A 15,303-nucleotide genomic window follows, 5' to 3' on the forward strand; every position below is an offset into this window, starting at 1 on the left:
CCTCTGAATAGTCTTGGAAACATGAAATCTGTCAGTTTTTTCAATCTCAGACTAAATGTGGCTGGACTTTGTGCTCCTGAAAAAAAACAACAACCCAGAATTGATAAAAATTTCCGGTTTCTTTTCCAAGCGAGTCTCACGCTAACACTGATTGCATTTCATTGACGAGGTTGTTCCATTTTTATTCTAGATTGGAGAACAGAGAGGAATTGACTGATAATGGCAACTGTTCATGGTTGACGTCTTTGTGCTTGTCGTCAGGGTTAAAGATTCCTGTCCTCTGCTGGGAGGCTGGCTCTGCAGGGTTTTATCATGGTTGGATATTCCTTTGTGTGGCGGGGGCCAACGTCCTGCCTCTGTCTGCCTTGCATCTGCAGGTTACTTCTTGGTCTGATAAGCTCAGGCGGGGCAGAGGTTGTGGGTCGCTCAATCAGCAATCTCTGCATGCTTTCAGTGGCATCGTTCTCGTTTTTCATCCCGAGGCAGGGAGAAACGACTTGAGCTGCCCACCCACCAAGAGGAAATGAGTCAGAGAGAACCCCCGGACCTTTCCCAGAGGCGATTCCGTGGCCGATGGCATAAAGTGTCTGCCCTCATTCCTGGCTTGAATCCTCTCTTGATGCTGCCTGCACAATAAAATAAAGCCTTCAGAATGTTATCTTTTTGTTTAAATTGCTTTTAACTCTGTTAGCGTCATGGCGATAGCGTTTGGCTCAAAGGTAGCTTGTTCATTATTTCGGCCACTCTGTGCAATAGAGAAATCAGGACATCCTATGTTGAATCGGGCTAACAAACCTGTGCTCCTTGTTGTCTTTTGTCAGTCCAATTTGGGTTTTTCCTAATCCTTTTTTTAGGAGCAACAGACTGAGCAATTACACGAGACTAGTCGGTTAGACGGGACTCTTTAATTTCCTCAGGTAATCCGAGGGCATTGTTCAAGTAAAAGTTGACTACGGTAATCCTCTTCCTCTGATGTATTAAGAGGTTTATTTAAAAACAGCCTGATTACCGGAGGCATTCCTCTCTGGACGTTCTAATCAGCGCCGGCCTTTGTAGTACTCAATTAGCTTTTCCGCTGTCCAGGTTTCAAATTGGTGAAAAGTTGATGTGGTGGTCACCTGCATGCCGGTCCCACCTCCATCAGCTCCTACCAGGAGCCGTCATTCCAGAAACTCTCCAAGAAAAATCATCGGAGCTTGGTTGGAAATGAGAAGAATGGAAGGGGCCTACTTAATATTCACAGAGCAGTAGCATAGTGAATGGAAATGAGTACGGGAGGGTGAAAAAAGAAGGGGAGGGGGGGCAAAGAATGAAAAACAGACTGAAATAGAATGCAAAACTGCAGGATAGGAGAGACAACATGACATTGGAAACAACTTATTTTCCAAATTCTGGTATTTCTGGAGGAAAACTGAATATTTTGTTTAGAACTCCTACTTCCTGGTTGTGAAGTCATCCCTGCACTAACAAGACACCGGTGTAAACAGAACCTACTCTGTAGGGTAGGAGGGAAATTATTCTCTTCCTCTGCAGACAGATATTTTTTTGAATCGTCTTGGGTGGAAATACTTTTTTATTTTTTACCCCAAAACGATCCGTGTTCTTATTTTCCTCCTCTTCAGACATTCCTGCTCTACTTGTCTTCCATTAATTGTGAGCCGTCGTGTTTCCTTCACTGGCTGATGCTTCATTGACGGCTGTAACGGCACTGTGGCCGCTTCGCCCGCCTGCTGCAGACAGGATGCCAGATTACTGTTGAGGCTGGAACAGAACAATGCTGGGAAGGATATCCTCTCATTTTTATGGTCGCCTAGGGGGGTGCCTAAAAAGCGTGGCTGCTCGGTGAAATGAGTCTTGCAGCTCCTACTCGCTCCCCGTGCTCCCCCCACACACACACACCTTCTCGCCCTCTCACCTCCACCCCGTTGCTGCGCTAAATTAGAAGTGTCTATCTTTTTCCCTTTTCCCTCATTCTGCCCGGCTCCCTCTCCCTCTCTCTCTCTCTCTCTCTCTCTCTCTCTCTCTCTCTCTCTCTCTCTCTCTCTGTCTCTCTCTCTCTCTCTCGCCCTCCATCTCTCTCCCTTTCACTCCTGAAGTTACAGAGCAGAGGAACATTAGGAGGTGTCAGCTGACTGCCCCCCTCCAATCAGATAAGTTCTGATGGAAGTGTTTAGCAGCTGCAAAGATCGGATTTAGCCTGAGGGAGGGAGGGAGCGGGAGGCTGGAGCCAGGCAGTGCAGCGTGGCTTCGCACCAGCAGGGAGGCGTGATCGGTCGGGACTCTGGACCATGGATGAGTCCAGCATTCTGAGGAGGCGAGGGCTACAGGTAGGGAAGCTGCTCCTGCGCTCTGAGCTGCGGGGCGACTTTGTGCTGCAATGCATGTCCGGCTGCTCTTTAAACTGAATGCAGTTTGGACTTTCTAGACCTGTTTGTGTTCACACTTGGCAGTACAAAGTGGGCATAGATTCAGGCTGTGCTGGTGTCCTGTATGTGAGAAAATGTCCTGGCAGAACTGGGGAGACATTTAGCATCATTCAAGAGGATTTTCTGTCAGGCTGGAAATGTTTTTATTCTTTTGTAAATGGTAATAGTTGAGAGACAGATTGAATGGCATTGCTTCAGTTTTTATGTAGATTTGGGCTTTTTTCCATTCTGAAAGGCTAGAAGAGAAGATGCTGAGAGAATGCTGCTCTTAGTGATAGAATCGATCAATAATTTTTGTCATCTCTACCCAACATGAGAGAAAATGCTGGCGTAAAGGGAGGAGAGTGTTCCCAAATGTTTGTATTTTACCTCATCTCATGTCATTTTTCATTTCTTGCATCCTGTGCGAGTAACTGGTCATGCTGTCAGCGTAAAGAGTAAATTAGCTTGATTTCTGTGTTTGCTCATTCTACTTCAGGCCACTTACAGAGTAATTGATAAGCTTGTTTGTAAGGCACCCTTTTTTACATTCCGCTCGAACCTCCGGGTGTGTTTGGAATCACAAACTCCCTGTGATCTATCGTGTGTGTCGTTTGTTTTAATTAGGCTGCATCGGGGCTGATTAATTAAACCAGTAAAACTGATTTTATGCTCTGACATTCATTTAATAACAAACAGAGGTTTGTTTCCTTCCCATTGTTCCATTTATTCAGCCGTCAAAACCAAATCTGAAGCTGGCAGCGTTTCACTTTCATGTTCTGTGTCGTCTGTGATTCGGAATCTAAATGAAAAGTCGACAGTCAGAATGCTGACATGTAATTGATGATGCTTCATTCCTTTTTTTAAGTTCCTTAATGAGTTTCTCTGGGGAAACCAGTAACTTTTTTTACATTTATCTCAAGCTTACAAATACTGTAACTAATTTTGCTCACAGTTGCCTCTCTTCTTCGTCGGACGCCGACCCCTCCTGCACTCGCTTTACACCCACACAAGACGTCTTTATCCACCGACCAACACAACGGTAACTCCTGTGGCTCCGACTCCCACATTCAAAAGGAAACACGGAAGTCAGTCTGTCAGTCTGCTGAGACTCCACAGTTTCCCATTCATGCTCCGGTTAGGAGGGGATGACATCATTCACTAGACCGTTTATGCGCTGTGTGTTAAGAGCAGCACACACACAGCCACTGTGTCTAAAGTCAATCAATTAAAGTGTTCCTATCTATAACTATGTAGTCCTGGAAGCAGAATTTTGACATTTCTTTTTGGAAAAGCACTTAATCGATTTTCGGCCCAGAGTTACAAGATGGCTGAAGTATTATAGCAGAGAGGCGTAACAGCAAAGAAATACCTACAAAAGTGTTTAAAGCTCAGGTAACTATTCCTTTAATGGCTTATCTCAGCACCCTCATTTATTTTCACAGTTGGTTTACTTTACTGCTTTAATTACTTTTTTTGTGAAACGCACTAAAGCTAAGCCACCTCTCCAAAAACACCCAACAGGTAGGAACGGAAAAAAACGTCAGCGTTCCCGCAGATGCCGAAGGAATCTGTCGGTATGCAGGATTTATTTTTAGTCTTGTTGATAACAACCGCAGACCGACCAACAATACGCAGGAGAACAGTTTCCCAGGATCAGAACCATTAATGAGTTCTCTGAATAAATTGCTCAGCTAAAACGTTCTGCTGCATTCGGTGTGAGTCTATGCGCTCTGATTAGTTTGTGTTGGAGATAAATAAAGAAGCGTAATTACAAGACCGAGTGGAATGAGATGAAGTTATAATTTATCTCCTTTTCTAAAATATGAAAACTGGTAAAACCCTTAAATTTTGGAGTAAATTCTGCTGAAGAAGATTCCTGAAAAATAATGAAGATGGAGCTATCTCCCCATCCAGATTAACGGGTGGAGGACCAGACCTCTGGACGTGAGGCACCGACTCTCCCAACTTTATCTTTTGTTCCTTTCATCCCAGCGTCCTCTTTTTCGCACGTGCTCCCTCATTGCACATAAAATGTGTAGGATTTTAATGACGCCTATAGCAGCCACACATGCCCTTCATCTTAATTAGCCACAGCCTGTAAGACGCTGCTGCTTTACTTTACTCGTAACTCAAGCCCTGCCTCATTAGAACAGGTAGCTGTTCAGACAAGCGCTGTGACATTGTGTTCCTCTGAAGAGCCATTTTTGTGAATTTGTGTTTGCAAGTGTGTTTGTGCAGCTCCAGGAAAGCCCTTTGCTTGCATGCTTTGGAAGTCTTTGTCAGCTTGACCTATAAATTCGGTTCCAATTAACATCTTAATAGCAGATAAATATTTCTTTAAGGGAAGGAGGCAGCGATTACCTGCACTAAGGAGATTATGTGTTTGTTGTGTGTTTGTTTGTTTATCAGCCTGATTACAGAGAATCTACGGTTCAGTTTTCATTCGTCTTGCTGGAAGGAGTGTATCGTGGGCCAAGAAAGAACCCATTAAATTTTGGCGCTGATCTGAACCACAGGGGTGGAGACATTATTTGCGATTCTCTTTCGGCAAGTAGAATTCAGTTGCGGGTTGGCCCAATCTGTCCGGCCTGGGGAAGGAGGAGGGGGGGTGGGTGCAGCAGCAGTTGGTAAATGAGCTCAACACCGAGTGAAGAGAAGGGAGTGGAGCAGACGGGTAAAAAGTTATTTTCTGCTTGTTTCACGGCACTAATACAAACGTGACCACACCTCTGCACAACCCAACAGGACGGAGTGGGGATTTGTCACACGCTCACACACTCGTGGGTCTTTATGCAGTTAGAGACTGACCGTGTTTTTGATTTAAATCAAATTTCTCTGGACACATCCTTGCAGATTTGCATATCTTAGAAGAGGAGCCTATTGGCCTTGGTGGATGTTTTTTCACTCTCTGATTGCCCAGAGAATTTATTTTCTGTGCTGTTTTGATGAAACAGCTACTTCACCGAAACCCCCGCCCAAATAAAAGGCCTCTCATCTGTCTTCAGCGAGACATCGGCAACCTCTGAAGTGTCCTTGTGCAAAGATGTATTTTTCAGTTAGCTTCGGCGTCGCTTCATTGATGCAGTCAGGAGGTCAGAGTCAGATTGGAATGTCTCATGACTGACTACAAAACTAGAAATGAAACATGTACATTTACAATAATATGTCTAAAAAAATGTAATAGGTGCTACATAAAACTTTTTCTGATTATTGCAGATACTGCCTTTTGGCTTTGCAGGACAGAATCTCTCATACTAAGTGGAATGTCTTTCCAGATTTTTTACCAAGGTGAATTTTCCGCCTGGTAAATTACTACGCTTCTGTTCACTTTTTGGGTTTCATTCCTGTTACATATGTATGCGAGACGAAGCTCTGATTGAGACAGTTGTTTGCACCTTCCTGATGTCCTTGCGTTACCTTCTGTTCAAACTGTGTTGTTTCGACTCCTCTGTTGTCTCCAGCTGTTCCCTTCTGTTGCTTTTTATTTCACGTTCACTGGTGTGTTCTCTGATACGATGCTCTCTGTGTGTTCAGGCACGCCTCAATTAATATCTGTGACATTCTCAAACTGAGCAGAAAAATTAGTCTGGTGGAACTATGTCGGTGTTTCTTCTTCCTGAATAGGAGGGGAACCGTTACACGACTATGAAAGTGAACTGATTCTCTCTTACCACAGCGGACGCGGCGGTGGATGAAGGATTTACGATGCCCAACAGGCTGCAGCAAGTAGAAATGTTGAGGAAGCCAACAGATGTGATCAACAGAGCTTTCTAACAATGTGTGACGCTCTGCTGTTGAACCCCCCCCCCCACTCACCCGCTGCTGAAGAAATCATTAGATCTGAGTGTGTTCCGAGCGTAATGGTGGGAGTTACTTCAGATGGAAGCTTTTAGTTTACTTCTGTAGCTGCTGCGACTTCAGCTGCTTAGAGTTTGTAGAAGATCAGGCTGGCTGGTTTATAAATATTTAACTCACTTTATTTGCCACGTAAAGACAATCTTTGCACTTTGAGATCATCTTCAGTGAGTTTTATTTGTACTCGTTCTGCTTCTTGTGTTACGCGGGTGTTTAGAGCAGATAACCAGCTTTATTGATTTGTTCCACCTCCAGTCCTGCAGACACTTCAGGTCTCTGACTTTGAAGCTGCATTTAGATGTGATTAGGGCGAAAGACTTTACTCCTAGTGAAGTGTTTTTAATTAGGACCCTTTTGTGATGACCTCATCATTATAAAGACCTCTCTATTTGACACGTCTGGAAGCATGATGCCTCGACAAATAGAAGTATTTTTGATGAGTGTCCGTCTTGTCTTTTCAGAAAATCCAATTGATCTTTCAGTGTCACTTACTTCCTGTTGTTATCCAACTTGTACACAATAATGCTAGCAGTCATAGGGGATTTCATAATTCCACATTCCATCTATACAACAAGAAACACAACAGTTTTTACTCTGTATTTTGTGCAACGTGTTGATTTTCTGACATACGGCTTCACATCAGAGGAGATTTTCCTTCCAGTCAGCAGAAAACTGGTCGACATTTGATCTTGAGATGTAAGAAAGTCGTCAATAAATGAAGGTGAATAATAAATAAATGAATAATTCCACGATGAAGCAATGATGTGCGTCCCTTCACAGCCTCTCACTGAGTCATCACCTCTTTGTCTGGCTGTTTTGTTGTGAGTCAGAATCCCTGTTTTGCCGTGACTCCATCTCAAAGTCTGAGCCTGAAGAGAGAAACACCAGAGAGATAAAGAAGCGAGGGGTGACTGATAAATGGAGATCATAAAGATGATTTCCTCACGCCTGCTAAAGTTGGCGAGATTAACAACAGAAGGAAGCATTGCAACCTTCTCGTCTTCTCAAGTTTTAACCTTGAAGGTCTGAAACGTTTCATTGGGTGAGATCTACGGCTGCTGGCTCTGACACATTTACACTTTCTAACTTTAAAACACTTTCAAATATAGTTACCATGACAACATTTCAACACTGTTTCTTTTACACCCATGGTATCGCCTTACCACCAATCTGTACACCTCGCTTGTTTTTTGGGTAGTGCTGTCTCATTTGCACTACAGCTGTAGTACTCCCTCAGTGTAGCTTGTCGCCATAGCGACGCCCCACAAACTTAGTGATGCAATTACCAATGTGACACACACATAGAAAAGTTGTGTCACTTGACAAATTACATTTTTGGTGTCGGTTTTGACACCGAAAATATGAAGAAAATTATTTTGAAACATAACCAGGAACAAAATACATGTTGTTTTGACACAAACACAAACAAATATAACCACAGGACTCAACAGGAGGGTGCACAGTTTGATAATTGACTTTATCAGTTAATAATCATTTTTCTTTTTGCCTTTTTAAATTTTTATTCATCCATTTGTCAATGTTTGGTTTCCTCTTGTCTGTCCAGTCAGTTTGCTTCATTCACAACAGTTAAAAACAAATAAGGCAGAGTGTTTCTGCGTTTTCACGCGTCTCACCACTGCGACTCATTAAAACAGTGTCCCACAGTGCACTTTTGAATACGCTCGCCGTAAGTAATATTCTCTTTGCACAAGCCTTTGCTTATTCTCCGAGGAGTCAAAAGTGTCGTACATGAAAAGAATAAGAGGCAACTCATTACCGGACATTTATTTCACTTTATGCAAATATTTCACTGAGCCATGAAGAGATTTAATGTGACAACACAAATTTCAATCAAATGGTTTATTACGGTTGTGTTTTTTTTGTGCTCAACCCTTCGCCTTGTTGTCGACCTCACACTGTTATGCGCTGCGCCGTGATTGGTGGACGTCATATCATTGTAAGTCATTCCCTACTGGTAATTAGTGTTGTGTGAGCTGTGGTCATGTCTCCCGAGGAAACTGGCTGCCCTTGGTTTTCTGTAGGCAGCAGGGGAAGCCAGACATTAAGCCCTAATTGATAGCAAAGGGAGACTGGGGCTTAGCGTCTTTTCTGCTGACTGGAGCAGCTGAAACAACTCGGTGTTTGAAACAAAGGACCTCAACCTCATCAGGTTGTTATAAGACAACCAAATGTCCAAGGATGATGTTATTGGGATTTGTAGTCCCAAACAAAACCAGATCTCTGGTGTTCATTTCTGTTGCATCCTGTAGAAACAGATTCCAGCTGTTTTAGTTTCACACTGCTGATTCTAAAAAAAAACAACCCACCACAGGTAAACCTTTAAATCTGGATGTGGTTTTTTTTCCCTGGCTGATGCTTGGCTTGCCGTGTGGCAGACATGCCGACAGATGCTGCAGCGGCGTCATTTCTGCTCTGATGTGTTTTACAGATTCATTCCTGGCATGTGTCGGAGAAAAAATATGGTCTTTGGAGTCTTCTAATGAAGTCTGTCGTTTCCATTTCCAAGAAGGAGCTGAAGCACACGCTTCCAGGTGTTCTGTTGAATCCGCACCAGAGCCTTCAGAATTTAAACACTTGGTCATTTCTCTTCATACATCCCGAGTCTGAAGGATGTGTGCTGGGATCGACTTGGAAGATGCAAATATTTGTGAGCAGCGTTATCCTTTGAGAAGGAAGCTTGTGAGAACACATAATCCCTGAAGAAATCAATGAGTGCATTGTTGCTGCTTTGAACCCTGACCTCTACATATCTGTTAGCTTCAGCAACAAATAGTCATGTAAAGATTAAATGAACAGATCGATGCAGAACCAATGGGTGGGATTACTGGGGAAAAAACTAATTCAGACACATGCTCCAGAAATTCAGAGTAAAATCACTTATTTATGAAACCTTTCTCGGTGTTTTATGCTTTTTCCTTTGAGTCAATAAAAACAGGAAATGGGTTTGGGAGAGCAACTTCCATCCATGCCTTCATGCTCGGTTCAGCTGTTATTTGATTTCAGTGAACAGTTTTAAATCCAGATGCTGTTTTTTTAAACTTCCTGCCAGTCTTGTTGGTTTTGATGTTCAGGTTTCACACCTGCTCTGTGATCTTTTTCCACACGATGCCTGTTTGTGAGGCAGGAAAGCTGCTGCAGCAGCAACAACACGACAGACCGGCAATGTAGATTCTCTTTATTGACTGGGATGTGTGTGATCACATTACAACATGACAGAATTCAATACACAGGCTTATTACACGTAAATAACCCAAATAAACTGATGCAATGAAGATTTGATGAGAAAATGACCCATTAAATATGCATTATGCATTATTTTGTGTAATTTTGTGCTTAATACCTCTTTTTTTTCATTCACAGAAGGAACTGAGTCTTCCAAGAAGAGGAAGTTTGTAAGTACCCAGATATATTTATACATGACTATCTGCTGGAAACGTAGTGTTTTGGCTCTCGAGGCATGTTCCTGATTTGAACGCACCTTTTTAAGGTGGAGGTTGTGTTTAATGTCAAGCAGTGTGTGTAGAAAACCCAAAACCTGAAATACTTAATTCAGATTCCACCTACCGGTTTGGTAACCATAGCAATGACGTTTAATGATGACAAAGTTAAACGTGACAGATTGAAACTAATCAGATTTGTGTTTGTTTAAATATCCAGCGGAATGGAATTAGTGTAGATGAATGCATCATCTGCAAAATGAGACAAGCGATGATGAAGAAACACATTAGAATGTAGGAAAGATATATTTACTCCTCTAGATTGATATTATAGTTGAAACGTGTCAACATGCTGATGATGACAGGTTCAGGAGATGCGTCAGGAACACAGTGAAGTCTGTCGGGTGGAAATTGGCAAATTGTAATGATGATGATGTGTAATTTGGGCTTTCCGGACTCCAGGAGTATCAATCTCTTAAATGGGTACATTGTTTATCAAATGCAGAGCACTGAACTCTGCAGAGGTTTGTTTGTGACAGGGAGCCATCTACTGAACATTCGGTGCCATTAACATGCTGGCTGGCGTCAACATGCCAAGGTTGGCCTCGTCCACACACGCTTCGCATCTTGCCAGGACATGTATTATTGTAAGCTCCTTTCAGCAACCAGAGGAGTGATGGATGTTACCTGTTTTTAGATGATGTCGCATGTATGTAGAGTTGTTTTCGACTTGTCGTTGTAGTTCAGCGATTCCTGGAACTTATTTATAAGTTGACCTTAATAACTAAAAGTCTTCTGCTGGGTCCAGTTAAATACGTGAAAGACCGTCATTGCTACAGTGTTATTTTGGGTTGGGATCAATCCAATGACGACTAGACCTGCTGTGATGGCGGGAAATTTCAACCTGGCCTAGTCAGCAGAATTCTTTTCTGCCTATAAAAAAACATCCCATGTCTTATTTTACTTGTGCAATACTCACCTTAAAGCACCAGGCTTGAACAGAACCTCATTTTTACTCAGACGCTCACAAAAGTTTGCACATTATGCATCAGTGGAATAAAAAAATGACATGCTACTTCTTTTTCGGGCTGTTCCAGATGTTCCAGAGAGATTTTATACTTTTGAGTGTTTGGATGAGTGTTGATCAGGGTGTCATGAGTCCTGTTTGTTGTGTTGAACGGATCAGACAGGTGGTTCCGACTGTTGAAGGTTTAGATTTAGTTTGGTTCATGAAACCAAATCTTAACACAAGGGGACGTCTCTTTTAGTCTCTTTAGACTGTTTAGACTCGAACCAAACTACCAGGAAGTCACCAGCCAGCCCGTCAGGCGCTGCCGTTTCCTTGGAGTTTGCAGCCCCTCTTGACCTTCTCCACTGGAGATACGACCCCGCATCACCTTCTGCTCCACTTCCTGTTTGCCTGAGCTCCTGCAGTATTCTTTGTCATCTGCAGCGACTTTTCTCCTGTTCCCTAAACATGTTCTCGTAGCAATAAAGAATTCATCGGTGCTCTGGCTGAAGAAGAAATACAGCAGCTCACTGTCGTCCCTGCGGTCTGCTTTCCTTTAACAAAACCATCATCTGACAGCTGTGGCAGTAAAGAGAAGAGACGCAGTTCAAACGTTCCTAGAAGTGTTTTTTTTTTTTTCCAGCAATCTGACTCATCCCTCTTTTGTCATGCAGCAGTTAGTCCTCAGATGATTACCTGCCAGTGAGTCACTAACTCATTCACGTTTCCTGTGATCTTCATGCGTTGAACGTCTGCAGCAGTAATTGTGGATAAATGCGTCATGGGTGACACATTAGTGTGGATAAAAACCACAGCGGCTGGGGTCTTCTGTGGATTGTCTGCATGCTTTATTACTGTGGGTTCAGTGTTAATTACAGTCATGCTTCCACACAAACAAACAAACATTATTAGACATTAACAACACTTTCCTGGATGCATCTTTGCACATTCAGCTCATGTCTTTCATCGTATTAAATCACCTGCTGCCAGCTGTGAGTGTGTTCTGCTCTACATTTGGACCAGCAGGTAGTGGTGCATTATGTTGTCCTCGCAGCGATGACATCATCGTTGTGGTTGTCGTGATGTTACCGGCGTGGAGCAGCTGCCAAGGTGACCGCAGAGCAGAAAGAAATCTATAGATCGTAATTTATCGCATTAGTTTTTGCTATATAGCAAGTCACCAGCTGGTGGGGGGATTGTGGCGTTCGAGGGACACTAATGTGCATGCGTTGGAAAGGAGCAGGGGGCGTGTACGATGGGAGGGAAGAAGGGTATTGTCCTGCCTCCATGCGCTCCCCAGGCGGCTGAGGATCTCATTTGACAGCTTCAAGGTGGAACGTGGAAAGACCAAAACAAGACCAGAAGCCCCCCCACCCCCTTTTTTTTTTTTGACCCCGTCTCTCGTCGCGGGGGGAGAGAAAACCAATCTGTCTCCTTGCGCCGTGGCGGCCGGGCTCGGCTCTTTGTCAGTGCAGGGGGTGCGGGAGGCAAGCAGGCAGCGTGAATGCATATCATGACCACAATAGAGCAAACGAGCACAGTTCAGCCATGAAAGCCCAGCGGGAGAGGCTGAGAATTCCAGGGCTGACGCTGGAGTGAGTATTTTTTTTTTCTCTCCTCTCATCCCATAATGGTGTGGCAGCATCTCCGCTCTGTCGCTCCGTCCATCCATCTCTGTGTCACGTTTGCTGCTGTCTTTTCACTGTCGCTATGAGCTCTGTGCAGCGTTAGCATTTAGCAGCAGCATCTGCAGCAGGAAGTCTAATGTCAAAAGCCTTCCCAGCTCGGCAACAGCAGCTGGTTTGTGGTTGTGTGTGTGTGTGTGTGTGTCTGTCCACGCATTTGTGTTTTCATGCACGTGTGTGAGACACACACACACACACACACACACACACACACACACACACACACACACACACACACATAATGTGTCACCATAAGGAGTGCCGCAGCTGCACAACAAGATTTTTTTTTTTTTTGCTGGCGTGACAGATATACTCAACTCCTCACACACCTATGGTGGTGTTTGTTGATGTCATCAATAAGGTGTGTGTTTAAATGGCAGGTTTCCCCTTCTGTCAGAAATATTGTAATGTTTTTTGTTTAATTTGGGTCAAGAAGGTGTTTGTTATGGTTCCCTCCATTTGATGCAGTTCGGAGCGTAATCCAACAGCCATATTGAATTCCTTTTTAAAGCTGTTATTTCTATGCAGAATTTTTGGGACACGAGGACAAAAATAATCCAGAAACATGAAGTTATTATTGTGTGGGAATCCATGTTTAAAATCTCCCATCTCCCAAGGACATCAGACGACGTTTCCAGCGTTTTAAAACCATCACTGGTAATCCTGTGTTTTCATCTCGTGCCAGGATTCCATTTTTTTCAGACTGATCAACAAATCCCATGAAAAGAGCAGAAACATCAGTGTGGCTCTGAGCCCATCGGTTTCTGATGAGGATGTAGAAACTGGGTCACAGATAGGACTCTTTTCTTGTCTTCCACAGTCCCTGTAGCATCCAACTGTCTGCACAATCTGAGCTTCACTTCTTGAGACAGCTGTCCATCATAGTTAAGTTCCATAAAGAGAAAAATCTGGTGCAGACCCCTCCTGGAAAAAACTTGATTTTGTGCTGTTGCTGCAGTAAAAGTTATTCACCTCTATACGTCCTAAAACTCTGCAGCGCCACCGTATTGCATCAACACAAGGTCGAATGTCCCCCTGTAAGACCTGAATAATTGGAGTTCAAATGAAAATCAGATCTGTGATATTACAGTCTGCAATGTTTTAAATACGCCTGAACTGAAACGTCGCCGCTGCACAGCCCAAGGGAACCTGCTCTTTAAACACGGTTTTGGTCGTCATGTCAGGGCCATTTCTCCTCATGATGCTGCTGCCTTCATGTGTGGAGCTGTGTGTGATAAAACACAAGTATTCACTGCACTCCATTTAACTTCCAGCCTCACTCCCCGGAGCTTGAGCCCCACTCCCACTAGCCCCTGCAGTCCGTGCAGCCCGCTGCACGCATTCCATTTTTGGAGGTAAGCAAGAGCTCTTTAACCATTTTGTCTTAAAAAAAACAACAACTAAAAACCCGTTAGCGCGTTAGCCTGCATGCGTCACGAGGCCAGGATGAGGTGCATGCCCTGCTTAAATCACATGCCATTGAAATGACATTGAAAGAGGACACAGTGCTTATGTAATGCTGGCGGTGTCACCCCCTTCCCCCATCTTGCTCCTCTCTGTTTGAGGTTTTGCCCCTCATTCATTTGCTAAGTAGGATTTGTGAGATTTTCAATGCATCAAAGTGGAGAATGCTCTCGATCCGTCCAAACCCGTCTGGATTGATCCGTTTATGGATGAAGAATATTCAAAGTGGTCACAGCCACTTAGGTTTCTTATTTGTAGAAGAATTTCAAATGAATTAATAACATCAAGAATTTTTTATTCCTCATGTCATTGTGGAGATTATTTCTTTGGGGTTAAACTGCATCAGTGATTTATGACATAACCTCCTCACACTACACGTGTGACCCATTGGTAGTCCTTGGCCTCGTTTTGGGGGTCACTTTCACAAAGGTCATACTTTGGGCGTCCATATGCATCCTAACATGAATTGAAAAGTCCTTCACATGTTGGATCCATGTTAACATAATCTGAGAATAAAAAGATTTCCATGGATATATTAAAAGGTGGATAGCATTCCCTGTAGAAACCTGTTGATGTATTCCAGGTATATACACACATGTAGGATCAATCCAGCTTCTCATTAGCATTGTCCATAAAACACGTTTGTGTTTGACAGACACACATCCTGCTTCAGAATCACATCATACTTCAGAATCACGTCCTGCTTCCTGTCAGGTACGTTTGGTTTCGTTTGTGGAAACATTACTTGGATTTTTATTTTCCTCCGGCTCATTCAGAACTCTGATTTTGGACGAGTTTTCTGCATCAATGAATAGCACAAAACACCCGTTTATACCACCTCCGCTTGTTCTGCTCGGCTTTCATGGAGAGTCAAGGGGAGCAGTTAAGTGAGTCATCTCCATAGAAGAACATGCTGGCTGTTTATTTATTACTTCTTTATGGACGTTTTCAGTTTTTATTAAAAAATCCATCATGTACCAATAAACTGTCCCAGGATTGGCAGTAGGACGGTTGTCACGTCCCTGGATGTTGGAAGGTCTGTTCAGGCAAATGGATTCATGCTTTAAGTCGCTGTTTAATAGAAGAAGAAACTCTGCCTGAATGAAACAGATCATTCACTCTGGTTTTAAATGTTCTGGCTGCTAATGCAGGATGGAGATGCTCAGAGCCTCCAGAGAGAAACGACAGCTTTGTACTCAATGTGTTGTAAAGTCTGTGGCCATCCTGTCGCGAGGAACGAAAACAATCTCTGGTGAGGGATAATCTGGTGGACCTGTGTGGTTCTCTGTGGCAGCAGAGTGGACGTGGGATGTATGGTCAAACTTGTGTGTCTTTGTTGTGGAAGAAACAAAGTTCACTTTCTCAGACCTACCAACATTGCTTTTCTTTATGATTTAATACACCTATTGAAAACTGAATTAGGT

At 43.4% G+C, this 15,303-nt stretch overlaps 1 protein-coding gene across 4 annotated transcripts in view; it reads left to right on the forward strand.

The window, feature by feature from the left end:
- The window catches only part of mast4 (microtubule associated serine/threonine kinase family member 4), a 58,478-nt gene that overhangs the window by 16,463 nt on the left and 26,712 nt on the right, over nt 1–15,303 (forward strand). For 3 of the 4 annotated variants that reach the window (XM_068335676.1, XM_068335678.1, XM_068335677.1), the window contains exons 4-6: nt 9,645–9,676; nt 12,206–12,325; nt 13,690–13,770. In XM_068335676.1, coding sequence (XP_068191777.1) covers nt 9,645–9,676; nt 12,206–12,325; nt 13,690–13,770 — 233 coding nt within the window. The remainder of the gene's footprint in view (nt 1–9,644; nt 9,677–12,205; nt 12,326–13,689; nt 13,771–15,303) is intronic. The other variant, XM_068335680.1, reaches the window with a different exon arrangement.

Source organism: Antennarius striatus, chromosome 15 (assembly GCF_040054535.1).
Source record: "Antennarius striatus isolate MH-2024 chromosome 15, ASM4005453v1, whole genome shotgun sequence".
In the NCBI taxonomy this organism is placed as follows: Eukaryota; Metazoa; Chordata; class Actinopteri; order Lophiiformes; family Antennariidae; genus Antennarius; species Antennarius striatus.